This window comes from Tachyglossus aculeatus, chromosome 11, assembly GCF_015852505.1.
Source record: "Tachyglossus aculeatus isolate mTacAcu1 chromosome 11, mTacAcu1.pri, whole genome shotgun sequence".
NCBI lineage: Eukaryota > Metazoa > Chordata > Mammalia > Monotremata > Tachyglossidae > Tachyglossus > Tachyglossus aculeatus.
This window is the reverse complement of record NC_052076.1, coordinates 10,137,231-10,161,906: the sequence shown is the minus strand read 5'-3', so window position 1 is coordinate 10,161,906 and position 24,676 is coordinate 10,137,231. Positions and strand designations below refer to the sequence as shown.

At 46.6% G+C, this 24,676-nt stretch overlaps 1 protein-coding gene across 3 annotated transcripts in view; it reads right to left on the bottom strand.

Annotated features, from left to right (window-relative positions):
- The window catches only part of ZNF423 (zinc finger protein 423), a 370,693-nt gene that overhangs the window by 241,573 nt on the left and 104,444 nt on the right, over positions 1-24,676 (bottom strand). For all 3 annotated transcript variants that reach the window (XR_005453022.1, XM_038754397.1, XM_038754398.1), the window contains one exon: positions 881-1,081. Coding sequence is in view for 2 of the 3 variants with exons in the window: in XM_038754397.1 (XP_038610325.1) it covers positions 881-1,081 (201 nt within the window). In the remaining variant the exon portion in view is untranslated. The remainder of the gene's footprint in view (positions 1-880; positions 1,082-24,676) is intronic.

Sequence of the window (24,676 nt, the reverse complement as noted above, 5' to 3'; positions counted from 1 at the left end):
TGAGCTCAGCACCGTGGTGGCTCATAGACACGAACACTCTCCCCGCGCCTCAAATCTCTTCGGCCGTCTTAAAAAATAATTCGGACCAGACAAATCCCAACCCCAGTCGGTCCGCTTTGTCAGCCCCATGGAACCCTCCCTCCCACACTTCCCCACTTTCTCGGAAGCGGGACCGCTCGCTCGGTGCCTGAGTGCAGAAATTCAAAAGGAAAAAAAAATGTTTTCAATTGTTCGGTCTAATATTCAGGGCTTGTTCAGCTTCCTCTGTGTGTCAGAATAGATAGAGAAAGGCATCAAGGTCAGGGATGATCAAAGCAACCCGCCGCCTGTCCCTTCTACCTCCAAGAGGAGAAAATGGGGCTGTGAGCCATTGGGGGCAGCAGAAGGGATGTTCCAGGTGCCATTACAAACTCACAGCCCCAACATCTGAACCTCAAAAACCACCCTGTTCCATGAAAGGATCTGGAGATTCGGGCCCACTCCTCCAGAATTTTCCACACTTAAACCATTCGGCTTGACACTCAGGACCACTCAATTGCCACGTTTCCTGAAAGTTGGTCTGAAATCTGGGGGGCGGTGATCAAAACACCAGTGAGTAGACTACAGGACCCTACTGTTCCTCATCCCTCTTGGGCGGGGGGGTTTGGAGGAGGACCTCTGCACATAATTACCATCAGCCCGCCAATCAGAAAGGGGTTGCTTTTATTTTTAATTTTATTTAAAAAGTGAGCTCAGGCTACCCACGGCACCACAATAAAATTACATTAACTGTAAAATTACATTATTAATTCTCTAATCTCGCTTGAGGCCCCAAGCTGTTCCTCTGTCCAATTACCCGTCTAACCACCTGTCAGAATCGGGGAGCAGCTTCTAGCCTTACCTCCAGGACAGCGATGGGCTCGGTGCTCCGTCAGGTCCGCCAGCGAGTCGAAGTCCTGCTGACAGTTATCACAGGTGTAAATTGACTCATCCTCCATGTCTTCATCTTCCTCATTTCTCTCCTCTTGGCTTGTCACGCTGTTCCTGTCTTCCAGTGAGCGGCAGCCCTTCGTAACGTTCTCCAGCTCCCCTCCTAAGCCACCTGCCAGCAGGAAGAACACACTCCATCGTCAGTTGTTGTGGTCTTGGACAAGGCTCTGAAAGGCATAGCCTCGCATTTATTAAGTTACATTTAATTACTTTACCTCCCACTTCCCATTATTCTCGACACCTCTCAGTAGATTAATATTTTTTTTAACATCAGGCCGTGCAATAATTCTCAACTGTGTTCTTTAAAGCTTGGTGTGAATTCTCCAGAGATGCTGCCTTATCATCTCCTTGAGTGTATGGCCAGGAAGAGTCATTTACCTCTTGGTTACTCTATAAGCTGGTTAGTATTTTGCCTCGGAAGCCAGTTTTGGAGTTGGCACAGCTTGTTGAAACCCCCCCAAGGCACAGGCCACCCTTGGCTTGAGTCTCTCCTTTCCCCAAGGGTCCCCAAAATGCCACATGATCAGGTGAGGCCACGTTTTGGGGATCGTACTGGGAGCCCCGTGATGTCAGGAGTTTGTTGGGTTCTTAGCGCCAGGAGGTTCGCTTGGAAAGTCGGCCCTGCTGCACCCTTAGTTCAGAGCATGATGGGTAGGGGTGCTGATGGGATTCTGGGAAGAATCAGGCCCGAGTGGGGATACAATCGATGTAAATGGTCCTGAACCACAGACAAATGTAACATCAAGGAGCTATTCGATAAAGAATAAATAGGAACTGGCTTTCTGGCCACTCAACAGTGAGAGTTTGGACTTAGGGAGCTGAACTGGCAGCTCAGCTTGTGAAGTAGTAGTAGGATTATTGATGGAAAGTCCACCTAGGGTGTGTGCACTGTATAATGTGCTTGGAAGGTACAGAAAAACAAAGTGAAACATTGCCTGCCCACAAAGAGCTTACTGTCTAGTGGGGGAGGCAAACAGAAAAGTCTTTGCAATTCAGAAGGTCAAAATAATTGAGAGCACATTTAGACATGAGTGCTGAGGAGGGATGTGAGTAAATCAGCCCCTATGTATTCACATCCTGCTGCTGCTATCGCAACCTTTTTTGTGTGTCAGTGTGTGTGGTATTTGTTAAGGACATACTTTGTGCCAGGCACTGTACTGAGCACTGGAGTAGTTATGAGCAAACCAGGTTGGACACAGTTCATGTCCCTCATGGAGCTTAATCCCCATTTTACAGATGAGGTAATTGAAGCACAGAGAAGTAAAGTGACTTGCCCAAAGTCACAAAGTAGACAAGTGATGGAGCCAGCATTAGAACCCAGGACCTTCTGATTCCCAGTCCCGTGCTCTATCCACTAGGGCATGCTGCTTCTCTAGGCCGTTCTGCTCCAGTATCTGAAAGGCAGGGTGACAAATTTTGAATAGTGAAGAGAAGCAGCATGGTATATTAGATTGAGTATGGGCCCGGGAGTCAGAAGGTCATGGGTTCTAATCTGAGCTCTGCCACTTGTCTGCTGTGTGACCTTGGGCAAATCACTTCACTTCTCTGTGCCTCAGTTACCTCATCTGTAAAATGGAGCTTGAGACTGTGAGCCCCATGTGGGACATGGACTGTGTCCAACCTGATTTGCTTGTACCCACTCCAGTACTTAGTACAGTGCCTGGCACATAGTAAGCGCTTAACAAACATTATTATTATCATTATTACTTTATTGATTCTTTATTGCTTTCTTGGGGAATCATTTTTTTTAATCTGATGCTTCAGAAAATGGCATTGTTTGGTTGAGAAAAGGGAGATCTCTAATGTACATATGAGATTTTACATAAAAATCACTACGGGAACTGCTAGGGGTGTGTGGTGTGGGGTGTGTTTGTGTGTGTGTGTGCATGTGTGTGTGTGTGTGTGTGTGTGTGTATGTGTGTGTGTTGTGACTGAAGAAGATATCAGATAGCATCTGTCATTGGACTCCACACCGGGGATGACCAAAAGCCAATGCAGAAAGACCGAAATGCAACACAATTTAGTCAGAACCCAAACTATAAACATTTCGATTTAGATGTATAGTGCTATTAGGATACTGTTATTCCCTTCCATGGAAAAACCCGCATTTTCACTTAGGAAGTGATCACATGTATCAGCTCATGTAAAATCCTTCTCACCCTCCAAAGTGGCTCCATGGCATGACATACAATTTGGACTGTGCCAGAAGTAGTGAAAATCAATGTCTCTATTTACGGCCTATCATAACATCTCTTTTCTTAACAATTAAATGATGAACAATTGCTAGGCTCCTTTACTGTCTGTGTCCCCCGCTCCCTGAAATATAGAAGTCCCATTAAAGGCTGAAGATCATATTCATCTCACAAATCAGATCTGTTTTTCAGCACAGTGGCAAAGAATAGAAGGTTCAGTATCAAGAAATGTTATTCCAAAATCCTTCATATTGTAAGTCATCACAAACTACAGTTAGATAGTAAAGTACTGCTCCTTGAATTGCCTGGTTTACAGTCTCTTCCCTTAATATAAAATGTATCGGGGTGGGGGGGATACCATAATTCTGATTTTATCTGCTCTGCTGCCTCGCCGGATAATAAATTACATTTAAAGCCCAGCTAGGTTTTCGTTATTTAACGCATAATTTAATGGGTGTATTTAAATTATCCCTTTTATTTTGCCATATTTACTTGGCCCAACTTTCTACAATTGCTCATTTAATCCTGGACTCGAACGACAGACATTACAACTCATTTGATCTCTTTAAATCCCATACATCCTGTCGAGTTGATAGTTAATAAATCAGAATGTCAGCTCCTGGGTTTTATAAGACAAAACCCTATAAAGTCGTCCAAGAGTATAAATCCATTTTAAGGAAGCGTCACCTGGTCTGAGGCTCCCTGCTAATGGGAATTGGAGTCAGCCACCCTCGGGTGGGGACAGTGGGGGCGGCAGAAGGGGTCGCCCGGAAGCCAAGACCGTGTTGCCGATGAGCTGGGGAGAACTGAAGACCCCTGGGATGGCAGGCCATAACTGCACCCTGGAAGATTGCAGCCCAGTATTTCAGGCATTTAAAATTGAAATCTCTCTCAATTCACCCTGTTTTCACTGCTTTTGAGGATGTGAAGCCTGCTGTCTGAACACTAGCAGCCGCAGAGCCAAATCCCTCAACCTTCCTGCATCACCTCCATCTTTATTCACCCCTCCCTCAGGTCCACAGCTCTTACATCCATTTCTGTAATTTATTCATTTATATTAATGCCTGTCTTCCCCTCTAGACTGTAAGCTCATTATGGGCAGGGAGCGTGTCTACCAATTCTTTTGTATTGTTATATTTTGTACTCTCCCAAATGCTTAGTGCAGTGCTCCGTACACAGTAAGTGATCAATAAATATGATGGATTGACTGATCCCAAGCTCAATCCATCAGTGGTATTTACTGAGCATTGACTGTGTGCAGAGCACCGTTCTAAGAACTTGGGAGAATAGTTTAGGCAGCATGGCTCGGTGGAAAGAGCCCGGGCTTGGGAGTCAGAAGTCATGGGTTCTAATCCCGGATCCCCCACATGTCTGCTGTGTGATCTTGGGTAAGTCACTTCACTTCTCTGAGCCTCAGTTCCCTCATCTGTAAAATGGGGATTAAGACTATGAGCCCCACGTGGGACAACCTGATCACCTTGTATCCCCCCAGCGCTTAGAACAGTGCTTTGCACATAGTAAGCACTTAACAAATGCCAACATCATCATCAACAGAGTTGGTAGGGCTTATAGTCTAGAGCACGATGGCCTGAGCCTCCAGTTGGCAAGCTTTAGCCAGGGAGCAAGAACAATAACAATAATAATAACTGTGGTATTTGTTAAGTACTTACTATGAGCACGTAGAACAGTGCTCTGCACAAAGTGTTCAATAAATATGATTGAATGAATGAATATGCTGAGGTCTGTATTAATCACTGGGGTAGATACAAGATCATCTTAGAGAAGCACCGTGGCTCAGTGGAAAGAGCACGGGCTTTAGAGTCAGAGGTCATGGGTTCAAATCCCAGCTCCACCAATTGTCAGCTGTGTGACTTTGGGCAAGTCACTTCACTTCTCTGGGCCTCAGTTCCCTCATCTGTAAAATGGGGATGAAGACTGTGAGCCCCACGTGGGACAACATGATCATGTTGTATCCCCCCCAGCACTTAGAAGAGTGCTTTGCACATAGTAAGCACTTAACAAATATTATTATTATTATTATCTGGTCCCACATGGGGCTAACAGTTTTAAGTAGGTGGGAAAACAGGTATTGAATCCCCATTTTGCAGATGAGGGAACTGAGGCACAGAGAAGTTAAGTGACTTGTCCAAGATCACACAGCAGGCAAGTGGAGGACCCAGGATTAGAACCCAGGTCCTCTGACTCCCGTACCCAGGCTCTTTCTACTAGGCCATGCTGCTTCTCTTCTCTTTTCTCTCCTCTCTTCTCCTCTCTCCCTTCTTCAAGAACGGAGAAGCGTGGCATTCCTGAAGCTGGGAGCTGGGGAAGGAGCTGAGCAAGCCACAGGGAGCCTTCCCCTGGTTTCACAGTGAGGAATGGGCAGATTAAGGGGTCTGAGTCGGTCAGTATCCCACTAGACTGTAAGCTTGTTGTCTACCAACTCCATTGTATTGTTCTCTCCCGAGCCTCTCAGTACAGTGCTCTGAACACAGTAAGCGCTCAATACATACCACTGATTGATTGATTGAATAAGGTTTTGGGGCCTACAAAAGCCTGAGCCTATCAGCCCATCCACCTTCCCTTCAGCAAGGTTTGGGGGTGGAGAGGCTTTGAGTGAAAGTCCGACACCTGAGGGCAGTGGGATGGGTGCAGAGAAGCAGCATGGTGTAATGGATAGAGCACAGGCCTGGGAGTCAGAAGGTCATAGGTTCTAATCCCAGTTCTGCCACTTGTCTGCTGTGTGACCTTGGGCAAATCACCTCACTTCTCTGGTCCTCAATTACCTTATCTGTAAAATGGGGATTGAGACTGGGAACCCCATGTGGGACTTTGCTTGAATCCACCCCAGAGCTTAGTCTGGTGCCTGGCACATTTATTAAGTGCCATTGATTTGTTTCCTATTCATAGCGACTCCATGGATATACTTTCTCCAGAACGTCCTGTCCTCTGCCATAATCCGCAACCTGCTAACAGTTCTTCTGTTACCATTGTTATGGTTTCTCTCCATCTAGCTTCTGGTCTGCCTCATCCATGTTTTCCCTGGACTTCTTCTAGCATTAGTGTCTTCTCAGGAGAATTAGTCCTCCTGATTATGTGTCCCAAATATGCTAAACTAAGTCAAGTCAATTGGCCTTCCAAAGACCACTGTGGCTTAATTTGCTCCAAAATCCATTTATTTGTTTTTCTGGCTGTCTATGGCATTTGCAAAAGCCCACTCCAACACCAAATTTCAAAAGACTCGATGTTCTTTCTGTTGTGTTTTCTCACTGCCAGCTTTTGGATCCATAGATTGTCACTGGAAACACCACAGAATTCCACAATTATTATTAGTATTAGCGTTAGTATTATTACTATACAACTTGGGCTCCGGCTCAGATTTAGGATTCTAGGAAGCAATGTGGCCTAGAGGAAAGCCCAAGAGCCCAGAAACCAGAGGACCTGGGTTCTAATTCTGGCACTGTCACTTGTCTGCTGTGTGACCTTAGGCAAGTCACTTAACTTCTCTGTGCCCCAGTTCCCTCATCGGCAAAATGGGGACTCAGTACTGGTTCTCTCTCCTACCTAAACTGTGAGCTCCATGTGGGACTTGATTATCTTGTTTCGGCCCCAGACCTTAGTACAATACTTAACACATAGTAAGCCCTAAACAAATACTATGATTATCATTATTATTATGTTTATTATTGTTGTCATTATTATTTTATATGCCATCACAGAGCCCCGACCCTCTGTGAAAAGAGAAAGTGGAGAAGGTTCAGAGACTTGGGAAGCTGAGGTGGGTTAAAGGCAAATTAATGGGAGCCAGAGTCCGTGAACAGGAAATTTCCCACCTTCTAAATTAGGTTTCTGTGGCTCACCCAGTTAACGCCGATGGGATTCCTCCCCCCACGGCCCTCATCACTCGGGCCAGCAGGCCAGTGGAAACGGAGGGTGCCCGTTAAGTGGCTCTTTAATTTCTTGGCACAGTTTCCCCTGTTGGCACTTTCCTTGAGGAGAATCAAATTAAAAGGGGGCCCCAGCTCTCCACCTGCCACGGGGAAGAGGCTAAGATGGAAGCAATGTCAGCCCCAGTAGCCTGGATCCCCAGCCCCGCCCCCTGCCCTTGAGAGATGGCACATTTAATTGGGCCGGAGGGGACCCTTCTGTGTCTCACCCTTTGTCCTGGGGGCTCAGGAAAGGGACAGCACTGAGGCCCTGTTCCCTCACTCTCCCCCTGCTTCAAAACCTTACTGAAGGCACAACTCCACCAAGAAGCCTTCCCTATCTAAGCCCTTCTTTCCTCTTATCCCACTCCCTTCTGCATCACCCTGACTTGCTCCCTTTATTCATCCCCTTTCCCTGCCCAGCCCCACATTTATTTATATTAATGTCTGTCTCCCCTAATGTAAGCTCATTTGGGATGGGGAATGTGTCTGTTATATTGTACTCTCCCAAGAGCTTAGTGCAGTGCTTTGCACACAGTAAACACTCAATAAATGCCACTGAATGAATGAATGAATCCCACCCTCTGGACGCCCAGTGCAAAATGTGACTAAATTCTTCCCTATGAGGGCCAAGGCCATGGGGCCCTGTGGGTGCGATGCCCTCGGGGTGTTTCTGGCTATGTGGAAGGGCATGTTTCTTTGGGCAGCTCCTCAACTTTCCGGACACAACTTAACCCTCACTTTTCACAGGTCTGACAGCACCAGGGCAGGATGGAAAAGAGCTAAGGATTTCAGTGGTAGTGATGATCTTTATTTAGCTCTGAGAAGCAGAGCAGCCTATGGATAGGGCTCAGGCCTGGGAATCAGGGGACCTGGATTCTAATCCCTGCTTGGCCACCTTTCTGCTGTGGGACCTTGGGAATATCACTAAGCTTCTCTGCACCTCAGTTCCTCATCTATGAAATGGAGATTCAATCCTACACCCTCTTACCTAGACCTCGAGCCCCATTTGGGACAGGGATTGTGATCAACCTGATAACGTGTATCTACCTCTGTTTAGAACAGTGCTTGGTACATAGTAAGTGTTTATCAAATACTATCATTATTAATAATAATAATAATTACGGTATTTGTTAAGTGCTTACTATGTGCCAAGCACTGTTCTAAGCACTGGGGTAGATACAAGGTAATGAGGTTGTCCCATGTGGGGCTCACAGTCTTAATCCCCACAGTGACAGTTTCAGACTGTGAGCCTTTTAGACTGCGAGCCCACTGTTGGGTAGGGACTGTCTCTATATGCTGCCAACTTGTACTTCCCAAGCACTTAGTACAGTGCTCTGCACACAGTAAGCACTCAATAAATACGATTGATGATGATGATGATCCCCATTTTACAGATGAGGCAACTGAGGCACAACGAAGTTAAGTGACTTGCCCAAAGTCACACAGCTGACAAGCGGCTTATTACTCTGTGTAAACCATTGTGCTAAGTATGAGTTTCCAATCACGGACAGAAAAGATTTAAAATCAGGTCTTTTGTGCTCATCTTATCTTTGAAGCTGGCCTGCCTTTGCTAGATCTCAACTGACTTGTGTCCCCTCTTCCAAAAGTCCCTCCCTATCCATATCCCAGAATTCATCTGGATCCTGTGTCCTCCCCATCTCCGGAGGGGCCTAGAGCCCTAGTAAGGGTTGCGGCTTTCACTCCACTTCCCAGACTCTGAGCTCAGCTCCTAATTGGTTGCCTGTCCCTGCTCAGCCCCCAGAGGGATGGTATTCTCCCCCAAACTGAGGGTCACAGACCTAAGAGGCGGCAACTGAACAAGCCAGGATCTAAGGCCCAGCTACCCTGACCAGTTGGATGGATCTCTCTCTTCTCTCTCCAGTTCGGACCTTGGATGATCCTCTCTGGCCCCGACTGACGCCGTCCTTGTCTCAGCCAGGGGATTGGAATACAGTTCCTCTGTCCAGGAACTCCCTTCCTCCTCAAATTCGACAATTACTCTCCCCCCAGTCAAAGCCTTACTGAATGCAAATTTCCTCTAAGAGGCCTGCCCTGACTACGCCCCTCTTTCGTCTTCTCCCACTCCCTTTGCAGCCCCCTGACTCGCTCCCTTTGTTCATCCCCCTCCCAGCCCCACCTGCACTTATGCACATATCTGTAATTTATTTATATTAATGTCTGTCTCCCCCCCCCTCCCCCCGCCCGCAGACTGTAAGCTCACTGTGGGCATGGAATGTGCCTATTTATTGTTGTATTGTACTCTCCCAAGCGCTTAGTCCAGTGCTTTGCACACAGTAAGCACTCAATAAATGTGATTGAATGAATAAATATAGTGTCGCTGGCCTCCATCTCCAACCCTACCAAGGCTGGGATAGTCTGAGGGCAACAGCAAGTGTCCATGGAGCAGGAGAACTGAGGGGTTAGGGAAGTCAGGAAAGAGCCGAGGGGTGGGGGCACGGCCAATGGTCTCTTGTCCCCTCCAGAAAGCCAAGGACCTATGCGACCCGATCAAGTGTGCCGACGTGTTAAGTTGACCTTGGCCACTCCAACAAGGAGGATCCTGTGCTCTCCATCATACACCCAAGTTGCACTCAGAGCATTGGGGGAGACTGGGGACCAGGGCACTTCCTGGCTGGAACATCAGGTTCACACTGACACACTGTTATCAGGAAATACCAGGGCAGGTCAACACTGCAGAACTGTGCTCGGGCTCCTGGAAAAAGTCAACACAATGAAACTGCTTGAGTGGATCCTGAATAGTGTTGGAAGAAAGCACTGCTAATTACCTTCACACACACACACACACACATACACACTCTCCCCTCAGGCTCTCTGAGTCCTACACAAGTCCTAAAACCACTTTATTGGGGAACATCAGCCTCTAGCATATCCTCTGGGTGGATATTCTATGAAGGAAACAGCTTCAGACTCATTCAGATGGAGAAGTAGTGTGGCTTAGTGGAGAGAGCCCAGACCTGGGAGTCTGAAGGATCTGGGTTCTAATCCCAGCTCTGCCACTTGTTTACTGTGTGACCTTGGGCATGTAACTTAATTTCTCTGGGCCTCAGTTACCTCGTCTGTAAAATAGGGATTGAGACTATAAGCCCCACGTGGGACAGGCACTGTGTCCAACCTGATTATCTGTACCTCAATGCTTAGTACAGTGCCTGGTACATAGTAAATGCTTAAGAAATACCAAATAATGTATCCCAGTCAAATGTTCAAAACTCTACCAGAAGGGGAAGCAAGTAACAGTAGTAGGAGTAGTAGGAGTAGTAGGAGTAGAAGTAGTAGTAGCTCTCTCGTTCACCCCACACATCCAATCCGTCACCAAAACCTGCCGGTCTCACCTCCGCAACATTGCCAAGATCCACCCTTTCCTCTCCATACAAACTGCTACTTTGCTGGTTCAATCTCTCATCCTATCCTGACTGGATTACTGCATCAGCCTCCTCTCTGATCTCCCATCCTCCTGCCTCTCCCCACTTCAGTCTATACTTCACTCAGCTGCCCAGATTATCTCTGTGCAGAAACGACCTGGGCATGTTACTCCCCTCCTCAAATATCTCCAGTGGCTGCCTGTCAACCTACGAATCAAGCAAAAACTCCTCAATCTCGGCTTCAAGGCTCTCCATCACCTCGCCCCCGCCTACCTCACCTCTCTTCTCTCCTTCTACAGCCCAGCCCGCACCCTCCGCTCCTCTGCCGCTAACCTGCTCACTGTACCTCGTTCTCGCCTGTCCTGCCATCGATCCCTGGCCCACGTCCTTCCCCTAGCCTGGAACGCCCTCCCTCCACACATCCGCCAAGATAGCTCTCTTACTCCCTTCAAAGCCCTACTGAGAGCTCACCTCCTCCAGGTGGCCTTCCCAGACTGAGCCCCCATTTCTCTCTCCTCCTCCCCATCCCCCCACTCTACCTCCTTAATAATAATAATAATAATGTTGGTATTTGTTTAGCGCTTACTATGTGCAAAGCACTGTTCTAAGCGCTGGGGTAGATACAAGGTAATCAGGTTGTCCCACGAGGGGCTCACAGTCTTCATCCCCATTTTACAGATGAGGGAACTGAGGCCCAGAGAAGTGAAGTGACTTGCCCAAAGTCACACAGCTGACAAGTGGCGGAGCCGGGATTTGAACCCACGACCTCTGACTCCAAAGCCCATGCTCTTTCCACTGAGCCACGCTGCTTCCACAGCACCTGTATTTATATTTGTACAGATTTATTACTCTATTTATTTTACTTGTACATATTTACTATTTATTTTGTTAATGATGTGCATATAGCTTTAATTCTATTCATTCTGACAATTTTGACAGCTGTCTACATGTTTTGTTTTGTTGTCTGTCTCCCCCTTCTAGACTGTGAGCCCGTTGTTGGGTAGGGACCGTCTCTATATGCTGCCAACTTGTACTTCCCAAGCACCTAGCACAGTGCTCTGCACACTGTAAGCACTCACTAAATATGATTGAATGAATGAATAAATAGTAATAGTCGTAAGAGTATCTCTACTAATATAGCTAAAGCAATGTGGCAACTTCCATGGGGCCTGTGCCCATTTTATTTTGCAAATACCATCCTGCAAGGTGTAAAATGACTGAAAAGACAATTTGGGGACCCCCTCACTGTACATTTAGTTGGGCCCAGAATCAATGCTTGCCCCAACCTAACAGATGAGACACTTCAGGTCAAAAATTAAAATAATAATGATGATGATGATGATGATATTAATAATATCTGTGGTGTTTGTTAAGCACCTACTCTGTGCCGAGCACTGTTGTATCAGATATGAAATTAACAGGTTGGACACAGTCGCTGTCCTGCATAAGGCTAATAGTTCAAGTGAGAAGGAGAACAGTTATCGAATCCACATTTTACAGTGGAGGAAACTGAGGCCCAGAAGTTAGATGCCTTTCCCAAGGTCACACAGCTAAAAAGTGGCAGAGCCAGAATTAGAACCCGGATCAATCCTTCTACCGAGTGATGCACTCCCACGTTAAACAGTGACATCAGTGACAGAGCTTTCACTATCAAGATGCACCCTCATACAGTAAATGTTGGCTAAAAGAGACGATTTGTTTGAGAAAGGCTTGCCAGTAAAAGCCTAGTCCTGCCAAGCTGAGAAGAGAAGGGTCTGTCCAATTGTCTAAGTCTCTTCAAAAACCAATTAGTCAAGGCCGTTGAACCCATCACGCTTGAAAATGTACTTTACCTCAGCCTCAGATTCAGAAATTCGGTCACTATTTGTTTTAAGGCTGAAAATATTTGCGATGCTCTGCAGAAGGGTAACATTTAACACTCTTGACCTAAATGGCCCCCTAGACGGCAGAGCTCTAGTCAAATATTTTATCACATAATTTGCTGCCCAAGTAACACTTTTCGCATAAGGAAGTAAGCTCGGGTTGGGTGTCCAGAGGGGCCCCGGTGCCCAGCGCCGACTCCGTGGTCGAGATTTCCAAGCGGTGGCTGCACTATGCTGCTGCCAGAGCTGGGGATGTGGCTGGAACTGCCATACCTGCTGCGGGGCTGACTGAACGAAGCTCATGGTGCAGCAGGAGGGAATTCGGTGAGACTGAAGGAAGAATTTCCAACCTGCCCGGGTGATTCATTCATTCAGTCGGTCATATTTATTGAGCGCTTACTGTGGGCAAGGCACTGTACTAAGTGCTTGGGAGCGTATAATACAACAACAAACAGACACATTCCTTGGCTGATTCAACAATGGGACACAGCCCCTTTGCACTTATGTATAACACAACAATATACAAGCTAATCACTTTGGACATGGTCCATGTCCCAAATGGGGTTCACAGTCTTAATCTACATTTTACAGGTGAGGTAACTGAGTCAGAGAAGTTAAGTGACTTGCCTAAGGTCACACAGCAGACAAGCGGCAGTGCCAGGATTAGAACCCAATTCCTTCTGACTACCAGGTCAGTGCCATTAGGCCAAGCTGCTTCTTTTGTGAATCCCATAACAACAGGACAGAAGGGTACTCATTGAAGCTTGAAGGTGATAGGCTCCAAACAAATAAAAGGAAACATTTCTGCACACACATGAAGTTGTGAAGACAGAAAATATCCAGCAAGGTTCAAAAGAGGCTTGGATAAAGTCACAAATGAACAGTCCATAAGGGGTTACTAGAGGGAAAGTTAGGGATAGAGGGGGAAAAATCGAGGGATATTAGATGGAACATCCTTAAAATGAATGTCTAGTTGTAATAATAATAATAATAACTGTAGTATTTATTAAGCATTCACTTCTGTGCCAAGCACTGGGCTAAGCATTGGGGAAGATGCAAGATAATCAGGGAAGACTCATTCAGGCATTCTAAGCACCTCACTGGTACTGTCTGATCCAATACAGCATGTCTTGTCTTCTTAATCCCATCCCTAAAGTGTTTTTAAAGCCAAAGAGGCTACCATCTGGCTCAGATGGTTTAGTCATTCACCAGGCTAAAGGCAGGGGGCTGGAAAAACTGGCCTCTCCGGGTTTGCTCCCAGTTCCTCCAGGGACTTACAGAGGAGAGAGAAGGGAGGGATGGGGACTCTGTCAAAAGACGCTAGGGAAATGGGATAAATCACACACTGAAGCAACAAATGAGCATTCTGAAATCCAAGCTCATCCAGAAGCTAATGGAAATGCCAGCCTTGCGGCCTAAGGGCTAGAGGAGGGGAGTTGATAACCTGTTCTCTTGAAATCCAAGTTTATCCAGCAGCTGATATCCCTTGGACTGTGAGCCTGTTTTATCTATACCAGGACCTAAGTACAGTGCTTGACACATAGTAGGCACTTGATAAATAATATTGTTATTAATAATAATAATAATGATAGCATTTATTAAGCACTTACTATGTGCAAAGCACTGTTCTAAGTGCTGGGGAGGTTGCAAGGTGATCAGGTTGCCCCACGGGGGGAGTCACAGTCTTTATCCCCATTTTACAGATGAGGGAACTGAGGCCCAGAGAAGTTAAATGACTTGCCCAAAGTCACATAGCTGACAAGTGGCAGAGTCATTACTACTATTATCATACCAGCTTCAGGCAGAGAGACCCTCAGTCATTCACACCCTTTCCTCATGCTGCCAATGAACTCCCACATCCACCCAGATGTAAACCCTCAGTGATCCTAAAGAAACCAAAGTCATCCAGCACCTAGCTGGGTGTGGATCTATATCCAAGGGGATTCAGAAAGACCTCTGGGAGGATAAAATGAGGACCAGAGGCCCCAGAAAATGGTCTCCGTGGGTTTGTTTCATCAGTCTGCTCTATTTCTGTGTGTCCCCAAAAACATCTCACATCTCTACCTGTGCGGAGCAAGCTTTAAGCAACATGACCTCTCAGATGACCTGCTGCCCCTAAGAAGTAATGTCCAGTTGAATCAAAAGCTTTTAGACAGGAGACACCATGCCCGTTTAACTTACTTGGAACCCAGCCCAACACCTTAAGGGCACTTAGTAAATCCAATCTGATGGGGGTTGTCTCTCGAGCCTTGATACAGAGTGCAACCCCAATCACTGACAAGACAGCAAATCCGTATGCAGAGAAAGTGTCCACCATCTTAGATAAGGGGCGCCTTGCATCAATGTGATCCGATGGGACAGACCCCAGTCCCAAAGCTGGGAAATGGCAGGTTGTCCCCTGCTTATTCCCAGACCCTTACCCTACTCATGGATACTGGATTTTGACTACCTCATGATCTCCACTCCCATCCCAAGAGAGGATAGGGGAAAGAAAAAGAAGGGAAGGAAAAGAAAAACAATCCTTACACACACACAAATTATTTGGTCCAGCACGGAGTTAATGGCATTGGCCTCCCAAGACTTACAACTTAATAAAATTGATCTCGCTGCAGTACTGTAATGAAGAACAGTAGGATAAGGCTACCCTTGAACCATGAAAATTGTATATTGTTACCTCCCTGTGACCTCCTAAGGCTGTGGCCATTCCACCCTCTCCAAGCTGTCATTTATTTGATTCTGACAGCAGACAGTAGGAGCGAGCAGGAACAGTGTCGAGGAAAGAGGTTTGGGGTGGGAGGGGCAGGGATGAAGGAGGGAGGGGGGCTTGGGACCGTGCAATGCCTTTTCCGCACAATAAATCACGCTAACCAAGTAGCATGCAGTGTTCTCTCCTTCCAATTACACCCCAGGCCTGTGGTTCTTGAGGAATGCCCATTAGAAATGCCAAGACCGGGAGGGTGATAGGTCTGAGCCATGCACTTTATGGGGTGTGGGTTGGATCCCAAGATGGTCTATTTTAGAAGGTAGGAGAGTGAGTGGACTGTTTCCATCTTGAGGGGACAGAATGTGCCTTGCAGCATTCTAGAACAAAAAAAAATCCTGGAATATGGAGACTGATACTGATATCAAGGTGAACCACCCCCACCCCCAACACACACACACACACACACACACACACACACACACACGCATGCACGCACGCACGCACACGCACACACACACCTCCCCCACCCCCACCCCTTTCTCCTCAGTGGGATACCAGACTGGAAAAGAATGAGATTCTTTCCCGGCCTCCCAAGGGTTGGTTCTCTCCATCCTGGGTCCCAATTCTGATTCAGATGTCACCTTCCAGACTAACACCCTGGGCTGCCTTCTGTTTCTGCCAGGGTCCTGGACTCAACAGCAGGGAAACTTGCCAGCTTGGGTTTCCCATGAATGGAGAGATATATAAACCTTTAAAAATTAACAAGTTCCTTCGGCATGGAGAAAGACTGGTAAGTGGCTGCATTTCTGGGAATAGTGAAGTGGTGTCTCGAGGCCAGGAAGCGTGTCTGATGGAGTGTTTTTCACCATTTTGTTACTGCTGTGGGAGAAGCAAAATGGTAACTCATTCTCCTCACAAATACTCTATCCCAACCATGCGGGGAGAGGGGGAAGGGGAGGGAAGCTCCCCCCACCCAAAAAAAGAAATCAAATCATCAGCAGATGGTTTGCTTATGCAGCTAACTTTAGCCACCTGCTGGCATTAAACCAACTGATATGCCAGGTCCGGGGGGCAACGGGGAGGAGAAGTTCATTTCCTAAGAGGATCTTTCAGTTCTGCAATTAGGCGATAGAACATCCTGGAACAGGCCCAGAAACTTTGATTTAGGAGCCAGAAGTCAGAACTGATCCCGCCACCGGGAAGCACCGTGACGTCAAGAAGGGGAAGCCTAAAAACACTACAATCCGATCAATTCAGGCTTTGTCAGCGTGTATTCAGCGAGACATCAACAACTCTGCCTGCCAGACCCAAGCCCTCTGAGCTGTGCCGGGTGTAAATGATGTGTTGCACGTGGACTGTTGAACCTGATTTATGTTGCTGAATTAGCTGTTTTCAAACCCTTAATTTTGCCATCAGTGCTTGGGTTGTACGCTAAGCGACTGAAACGGAAACTCCACTCTGACTGTGATCCACTCAGACAGATTCATAAATGAGTAACTCCCCGTCAGAGCAGAAAACCTCAGAGGTGAGGACCGGTGATAATTTTCTGAAGATCAAAGTTCAACTCATCAGGCATCTGTGAGGCCATACCTTTGACACAAACTGGATTTGGACCGGTTTATGTGGTTTTCCAGGAACACCATTGTTATCCTGGAGTTGAGATCCGAGACAGTCAAGAAGGCATAATGAGTGTATGTGTATGAGCACGTGTGTGAACACACGAGTGTACGAGTGTGTGGATACGTATTGCCCATGTGGGTACAACATCCAAGGAAGTTGAGATTGCATTTGTACCTTTGTGGGCATTACTTATGTATACACACACTTACATGCATGCACTTACTCTTCTTACAAGTTTGACTTTCTCAGATCTCAAACTCCTCACAACATTCCCTGGTCAACGTGAAGCAGAACCATTTATTAAATGCTGCTAATTTCTTATTGATCACACAGGGAGTCATTTCATTTTCCATTATGGCAAATGTCTCCTTTCAGGGTTCTCAGATTAAGTTTCTTTATTCTATCTCAAGCAATGTGTCACTTTTAATCAATTTTTATTTTCATTATTGCTTAAGAATTAGAAAGAGGTCTCTTTGTCTCTTTATTGCTTTTTTTCAAGTTCTGTTATGGAAAGGATATTAAACTCGGAATAAATATACATGCATAAAATGCAAAATAAATTCATCTTTGTCTCTAACCAATTTTAACATTAGCTTTTATAATTTTTTTAGGTTTATTTTCACAGAAAGACTGCTCATAATTATTGCCTGTGCTCTCCCCAAACACTTATGTTACTAAAGTGTGAAATGTCTTCTAACACAAAGACAGATCTCTGGGAGGTAATTACAGAAATGCATTCAGGGGCGATAATTCTATATTAACTGTCAGCAGCATACGTCTTCTGAAAAGGCACTTGTTATGAAGGAATTATTTGTGTAGCAGTTGAAGACTCATTGTGGGCAGCCCAAATCCAGAAGACTATATTAAACTTGGAACATCAGTTCCCTCATCAAGGGTCAAACGGCTTAAATCATTACTTTCAAGTCACACAGACTCTTACCTGAATGTCTATCGTCAAGGCATTTTTAAGGCAGCCTCTCAACAGTAGGTAGTTTTTACCTGCTTTGGCCCAGTACAATTACCCAGAGCCTCTGTAAGGAATTCTCTGAGTCACCTGTCACAGATTCTGTGTTCTGTCCAGAAAGCTCAGTATCTATTAAACTCTTCTTTATGTCACTAAATGGAATTTTCCCAAATTACCTTGGTCGAGCCACTTCACTTCTCTGTGCCTCGTAAAACTGGAACTAGGATCCCTCTTCTCTCTCCCCACCACACACACACACAACCCCACTCCCCCCACCCCCCCCAAGCCCATTAGACTGTAGGACAGGGACTTTGTCCAATCTGCACATAGTATTTAGTACAGAGCCTGGCCCATAGTAAGCTCTGACCACATACCCCAGTTCACTGAAGAAGATGCTTGTATCCTTGCTGAGCAATTGTTAGCACTCTCCTCCAGACTGAGAAAGTCAGACTTGCCATTGGCTTGTATCAAACTGAATTGTCTGGCAGGAAGAAACCCTGCCAAAGGCCACTTGGACCCAAACAGAGACTCTTTTTCCCATCCTTTGCTCTGAGCTCACCAGAATCATCTTCAACCCCACTTCCCTCCTTCCCATCCACTGCAGCTCTTGCCTCGGGTCTCTTCCACAAACACTGGACAGGGCAACTCGATCCCAGAAACTGACACTCCACAGAAGAGGCTCTGAGGGCACATTTCCCATAATAATAATAATAATAATAATAATGATTGTGGCATCTGTTAAGCGCTTACTTTGCTCCACGCACTGTACTAAGTGCTGGAGTAGACGCGAGCTAATCAAATTGGCCACAGGCCATGTCCCACATGGGGCTCACAGGATCAATCCCCATTTCACAGATGAGGTACAGAGAACTCAAGTGACTTGCCCAAGGTCACCCAGCAGACAAGTGGCTGAGCCGGGATTAGAACCCAGGTCCTCAGACTCCCAGGCCCATGCCCTTTCCATACTGCTTCTCTAGGCCTGCATGGTGGAGTGTAAACCCGGCTTGGCCCCAGTCTTGCTGGAGACCAAGAAGGAGTTTTTCTCACCTTTGAGGCCCTCAGTTTCCTGATCTGTTTCCATCGAGGCCAGGGCCCAAGGTGGCCAAGTATCAGAGATCCAACCCGGATCCACTTTCGGCTCTAGATTCTAGCCAATGCAAGGGGAGGATCTACCCTGGGTTCACTGGTTCTGAAGATCCCTGCTCAACAACGACTCTCTCCCTCAGCCTTTTAAAAGCACCCCCCCACCCTGTCCCAGCAGAGGGAAGAGCGACTATCTGGGGACTACCTTTCCAGGGCATCCTGGGAAGGTTCTGCGGCTCTATAAATCGAAGGCAGCTTTGCAACCAACCCACACCAGGAGTGAACCTTCCTCGGTAATGAACCCGACCTGAGCCGCAGGGACACGGCTCTAAAAAAGGTTGGAAACCCTCTACTAAGGGACCATTTCATTCCTGAAGCAGCGATTTCCTAAACAGCCCCCGAGGGGCCTGCAAGGACGGGTTCCATCCAGAGCAAGAAGCTGATGCATGGAGAGAATCTAGCTCCGGAAAAAGGCATTTCTTGGGGAGAACAAGCTGGCCTCTTGACAACCCGCACCTTCCTCATCCACTTGGGGTAAGGGGAGGTTTTCTAGGAGGTTCAGAGGAGACTCCTAAGGCTCAGAGGTCTTGACTGAGAAGAGCCCAAGGTCACACAGCAGACAGGTGGATGAGTCAGGATTTGAACCCAGGTCCTCTGACTCCCAGGCCCATGCTCTCTTCACTAGGCCAAAGTTGCTTCCAGAAATGTGCTTTTATCGTGGTTCAAGCCATTGTCAGCACCTAGAATATTGCTGGGGACCGGCAGTTGCTTGTGGGGGGGAACCTTGAGAAGCAGCATGGCCTAGTGGATAGAGCACAAGTCCGGGAGTCAGAAGGATGTGGGTTCTAATTCCAGCTCCGCCACTTGCCTGCTGTGTGATCTTGGGCAAGTCACTTCACTTCTCTGTGCCCTATCTGTAAAATAGGGATTAAGACTGAGAGCCCAGTGAAGGACAAGGACTGTGTTCAACCTGATTAGAACAGGGCTTGACACATAGTAAACATTTAACATAATTAACAGATACCCAATAAGCTTGGATAACAGGTATAATAACAAGAACAACAATAATAATGATAACAAGGGTACTTGTTAAGCATCTTATCTGTGCCCAGTACTGTGCTAGGTTCTGAGTAGATACAGGATAGTCAGACCTAGTCCCTGTCCCACATGGGCTCACAATCTAAGACGAGGGAGGGAGAACAGATATTTTATTCCCATTTCAGGAACAAAGGCACAGAAAAGTTGAGTGCCTTGCCCAAGTGCACGCAGCAGGGCAAGTAGCAGAGCTAGGATTAGAACCCATGTTTCCTGACTGGTTATCCTGCGCTCTTTCCACTAGACCAGGCCATAGTAAAGTTCCTTTGTCTTGCTAATTCACAAGACAAACTGTGAGACCCTAGGTGGAAGACAGAAATTTGCAAAAATGGGGGGAAATGAAGATTCACACAAACACACACACACACACACACACACACACAATATCCCTGACCTTTGGTGAGTCAATTTTAGCTTTTAATTACGTAGAATACAATTCTATAGCATTGTGCTAACTAGGCAATAGGACCCAAGGTTGGCATGGGGACCTCCTTACCTTAGATTACAGCTGAGGGATGTTTGGCAGGTTGGCTAAGTCTAATTATGGTCATTTGACCAGGGGCAAATGAACTCTGACTCTCAAGAAGGTTTGTCTGGATCAGGATGGCTCTTGCTGACATTTAAATAATTCCAAATAAAAAATCGGATATCTGGACGCCTTGAACCCAGGAAACCAATCAATCAATAGGAATTATTGAGTACCTACTGTGTACAGAGAACTGTACTAAGAGTGTGGGAGAGCACAATATAACAGAGTTGGTAGACACATTCTCTGGCCATAAGGAGCTTACCGTCTAGAGGGGAAAGGCAACCTTCCCCAAGATTCTCTGGTTGGAAGGTCTGGGCTTTCCCTTACTGTAGACCTGGACAGATAAATCCTCAGTTAAACATCCTGGAAGCTTCAGAATCTATGAGTGCTCGATGATTGTGGAGGCTAATTGAGAACAGAAGGCAAAGTGATGGAGGCAGAGGATGCGGAGGAGGCGGGGAGGGGGAATGGAACGCAGAGCAATGGGAACAGGCAGTGGCCGGGGGGAGGGAGACTAGATCTCAAAGATGACATAAAATGGACACTCCACAACATATAGCACTTGACCTCCAAATTCACTCAACATTCCAATCGTTAAGTATCATCGGGGGTGCTTTCTGCACCCTTCCATTTTGAATGCCTTTTTGTAGTGGAGAAAGCCTGGGCCTGGGAATCAGAGGACCTGGGTTCTAATCCCAGCTCTGCCAATTACTTGCCGTGTGACCTTGGGCCAATCATTTAAATTCTCTGGGCCTCAATTCTCCTGGTTTTTTCCTCCTTTTTATGGTATTTTTTAAGCACTTACTATGTTCCCGGCACTGTACTAAAGCTCTGGGGTAGGTACAAGCTAATCAGGTTGGACACAGTCCATGTCCCACATGGGGCTCGGAGCCTTAATCCTGATTTTAAAGATAGATGAGATAACAAACAGGCCCAGAGAAGTTAAGTGACTTGCCGAAGATCACCCAGCAGGCAAGTGATGGAGCTGGAATTAGAACCCATGTCCTTCTGACTCCCAGGCCCGTGCTCTGCACACTAGGCCAAGCTGCTTATCCCTCCTACTTGACTGTGAGCCCCATATGGGACAGGGACACCAGCTTTTAGGACAGTGTTTGACACATACTAAGTGCTAATAAATACCACAAAAAATACAACAAATGAAACCACATTTCAAATGGGAAAACTCCATTCATTCAATCAATCAATAGTATTTATTGAGGTCTCCTGAGTGTGAACCACTGCACTAAGAGTTTGGGAGAGGACAACAGAAGCAAGATACCCACTCCCTGCCCTCAAGGAGTCCACCATCTAATAGCACCTACACATTCTGAGTGACCCAAGGAAGTGATGTCTAGGAAGTGAGGGAAGGGCAGGACATAAAATGAATGAGGATGCTGATTTATTTGGGTAATTGCCACCTTTCCATCTCTTGTTATGTAATCTTCATCTCACCCAAGAGCACATCAGAATGAACTATTTCAAAAGAGTGAATTTCGGTAGGAGCAGGGAGAAAAAGTCAGGAAAGATATCACCTGTTCAGGTGGAGCTGGGCCCTGGATCTAAGATTCCTTCTTGGCTTAAGTCCTCAGCTACACATCTAAAGGCAAATGTGACTCGAACACTTCTCTGCAGAACAGCATCTGTTCGCTGCGGCAGATTAAAAGAAGCTTGTTGCTAAAAGGCCATGAGTGATGTAACTTTTATCACGACCAGCAAACACAGCCGGGCTGAAAGTTCACAATCACCTCCCAGAAATCCAGCTCAATTGACAGCTGCACCTCAATCAGATGCAAGTGGCGGGTCACCTGTCGCTACTGGGTATGGGATCCTCTCCCCTCGGCCCTTACTCATGGGATTCTCACTTCTGATCTTCCCCAATGTCCTTCCTTCTGAGGAAATAGGAACAAGAGAAAGTCAATGGTTTCCCTGTGTTCCAATGCGAGGGTGGTTCTTTTTGCACTGTGAACAGAGTCCATCAATCAATCAATGATATTTATTCAGTACTTACTGTGTGCAGAGTACTGTGCTAGGCACTTGGGAGAGTACAACAGAATATTGAGAAGCAGCATGGCCTAGTGGATAGAACATGGACCTGGGAGTCAGAAGGACCTGGGTTTTATTCCTCACTATGCCACGTGTCTGTTGTGTGACTTTGGGCAAGTCACTTCATTCACTCATTCAATCGTTCTTATTGAGCACTTACTGTGTGCAGAGCACTGTATGAAGCGCTTGGGAAGTACAAATGGGCAACATATAGAGACAGTCCCTACCCAACAACGGGCTCACAGTCCACTTCTCTATACCAAAGTTCCCTCGTCTGTAAAATGGGAATTACGACTATGAACTCCATGTGGGACAGGGGCTATGTCCAACCTGATTAGCTTGTATCTACCCCAGCACTTAATACAGTGCCTGGAACAAGGTAAGTGCTTAACAAATACCATTATCAAAAAGAGTGGGTAAAAACGTTACTTCCCCACAAATAGCTTATGCTCTGGAATCAACATGACAATACCCCTCAATGGTACTTACTGAGTGCCTACTGTGAGCAGAACACTGTACTAAGCACTTAGGAGAATTCACCAGAGGGGTTTCTGGTTTCTGCCCTAAAGGGGTGTATCATCTAGGCAGCAAACATGCAGCCTTTATCACATGTGTGTGGAAGGGAGAAATAGCCATAATTGTTGGCTCTTGATGTCTCCTCAGCATTTTCATTGGGACAGCTCTGTTTCTCTCCACCACAGGACCTAATAAACTCAACTCCCAGGCAGCAAAGTAAATGCCAGCCTGTTAGCGTTTCAATAATAAATGTGGTTATTTGTTAAGCCCTGACTATGTGTCAAGCACTGGGTCGGATACAGTCAGGCCAGATGCAGTCCCTGCCCCACACGGGGCTCACAGTCTAAGAAGGAGGTCAGTCGGGTGTTTAGTCACTATTTTACAAATACGGAAACTGAGGTATGGAGGAGTTAAATGACTTGCCCAAGGTCATACCGCAAGCAAGTGGCAGAGCTGGGATCAAAACCCAGATCTCCTGACACCCAGTTCTGTGCTCTTTCCACTAGGGAATGCCACTTCTCTGGGAGCTCAAGCCCCAGGTTGAGGAAAGACAGTAGTACAAAGAGCAGAACCCCTCTCTTAGTTGCAGGAAGACTAACCAGACAGCCCCTGTGGCCAGCAGGGCTTGTTCACACCCATACTCAAAAGCTCCTCCTGGTGTTAATACTGCAAAAGAGGCAAAAACAACTTCAGTTTCCTCTAGTCTGGGACTTCCATTAGGTGGTAAGAGCTTTGAGGCCTGGATCTTGTTTCTATAGGACTCCCCCAGGTGCTTAATACAGCACTTCACACTCAGCCAGCACTCAGTAAGTACCATTAATAATAATAATGATGATGGTGATGATCAATTAATCAATCAATCAGTGGTATTTATTGAGCATTTACTGTGTGCAGAGCACCATATTAAATGCTTGAAAGAGTAAGATACAACAGAGTTGGTAAACATGTTCTCTGCCCTCAAAGAGTTTACAGTCTAGATGATGATGATAATGATGATGATAATGAACTGTGACCCAAAGCTTCCTTGCTGAACCTCCTGACATAGGTGGCAAATCCATGGACCAACAATTGCCTGGGCCTAATGGGACATAACTTGAAGAGAGGGTGAAAGGGCTGTTTCTCACTAATCTTTATTTATTTGAAGCCTACAAAAGGCTGATATCTGGATTTCCCCTAGTTCATCTTCATAACTGAAGTCGGTATTGCCACCTTCTGCCCGCTTAAGGTGCAATGTTCTGAATGGCTTGAATGTTTGAATGTTCTGATTGGCTCCTAGAGAGTCCCAGGCAGTACAATTGGCTGGGAGGGACAGGGTACCCCTTCCATACTCTGGCATAGCCCCTTGAAGCACAGGTACAGAATTGATTGCCTCTGAGAGGGAACAAATCTCCATTCTTTTCCCTCCTTCCTTCCCACCTCTGGGGCTCAACACCCCAGTTCCGGTGCTACATCCTTCAGGAATTGGGGGTGAAGTCAGGTCCCAGAAGGGGTCGGAGCTCTTGCCTTTCCCCATCCCAGCCTCCTGCCACAGAGTTGATGCCAAAGGATCAGCCTGTCCCCTGCCAAAGACAGACAGACAGACAGACAGATAGACAGACACACACACACACACACACACACACACACACACACACACACACACATAATGCAAGCCCACACAGGCTAAAGGAGAAAGAGAATGTGACAGAGGGAGAAGAAGGGAAGGTCAGGGAGAGACTAGTAGAAAGAGAGGAAAAGGGGGGGAAAAGACTAAGAGAGAATGAGATAGTGTTAGGGAGCCACACAGAGGGGAA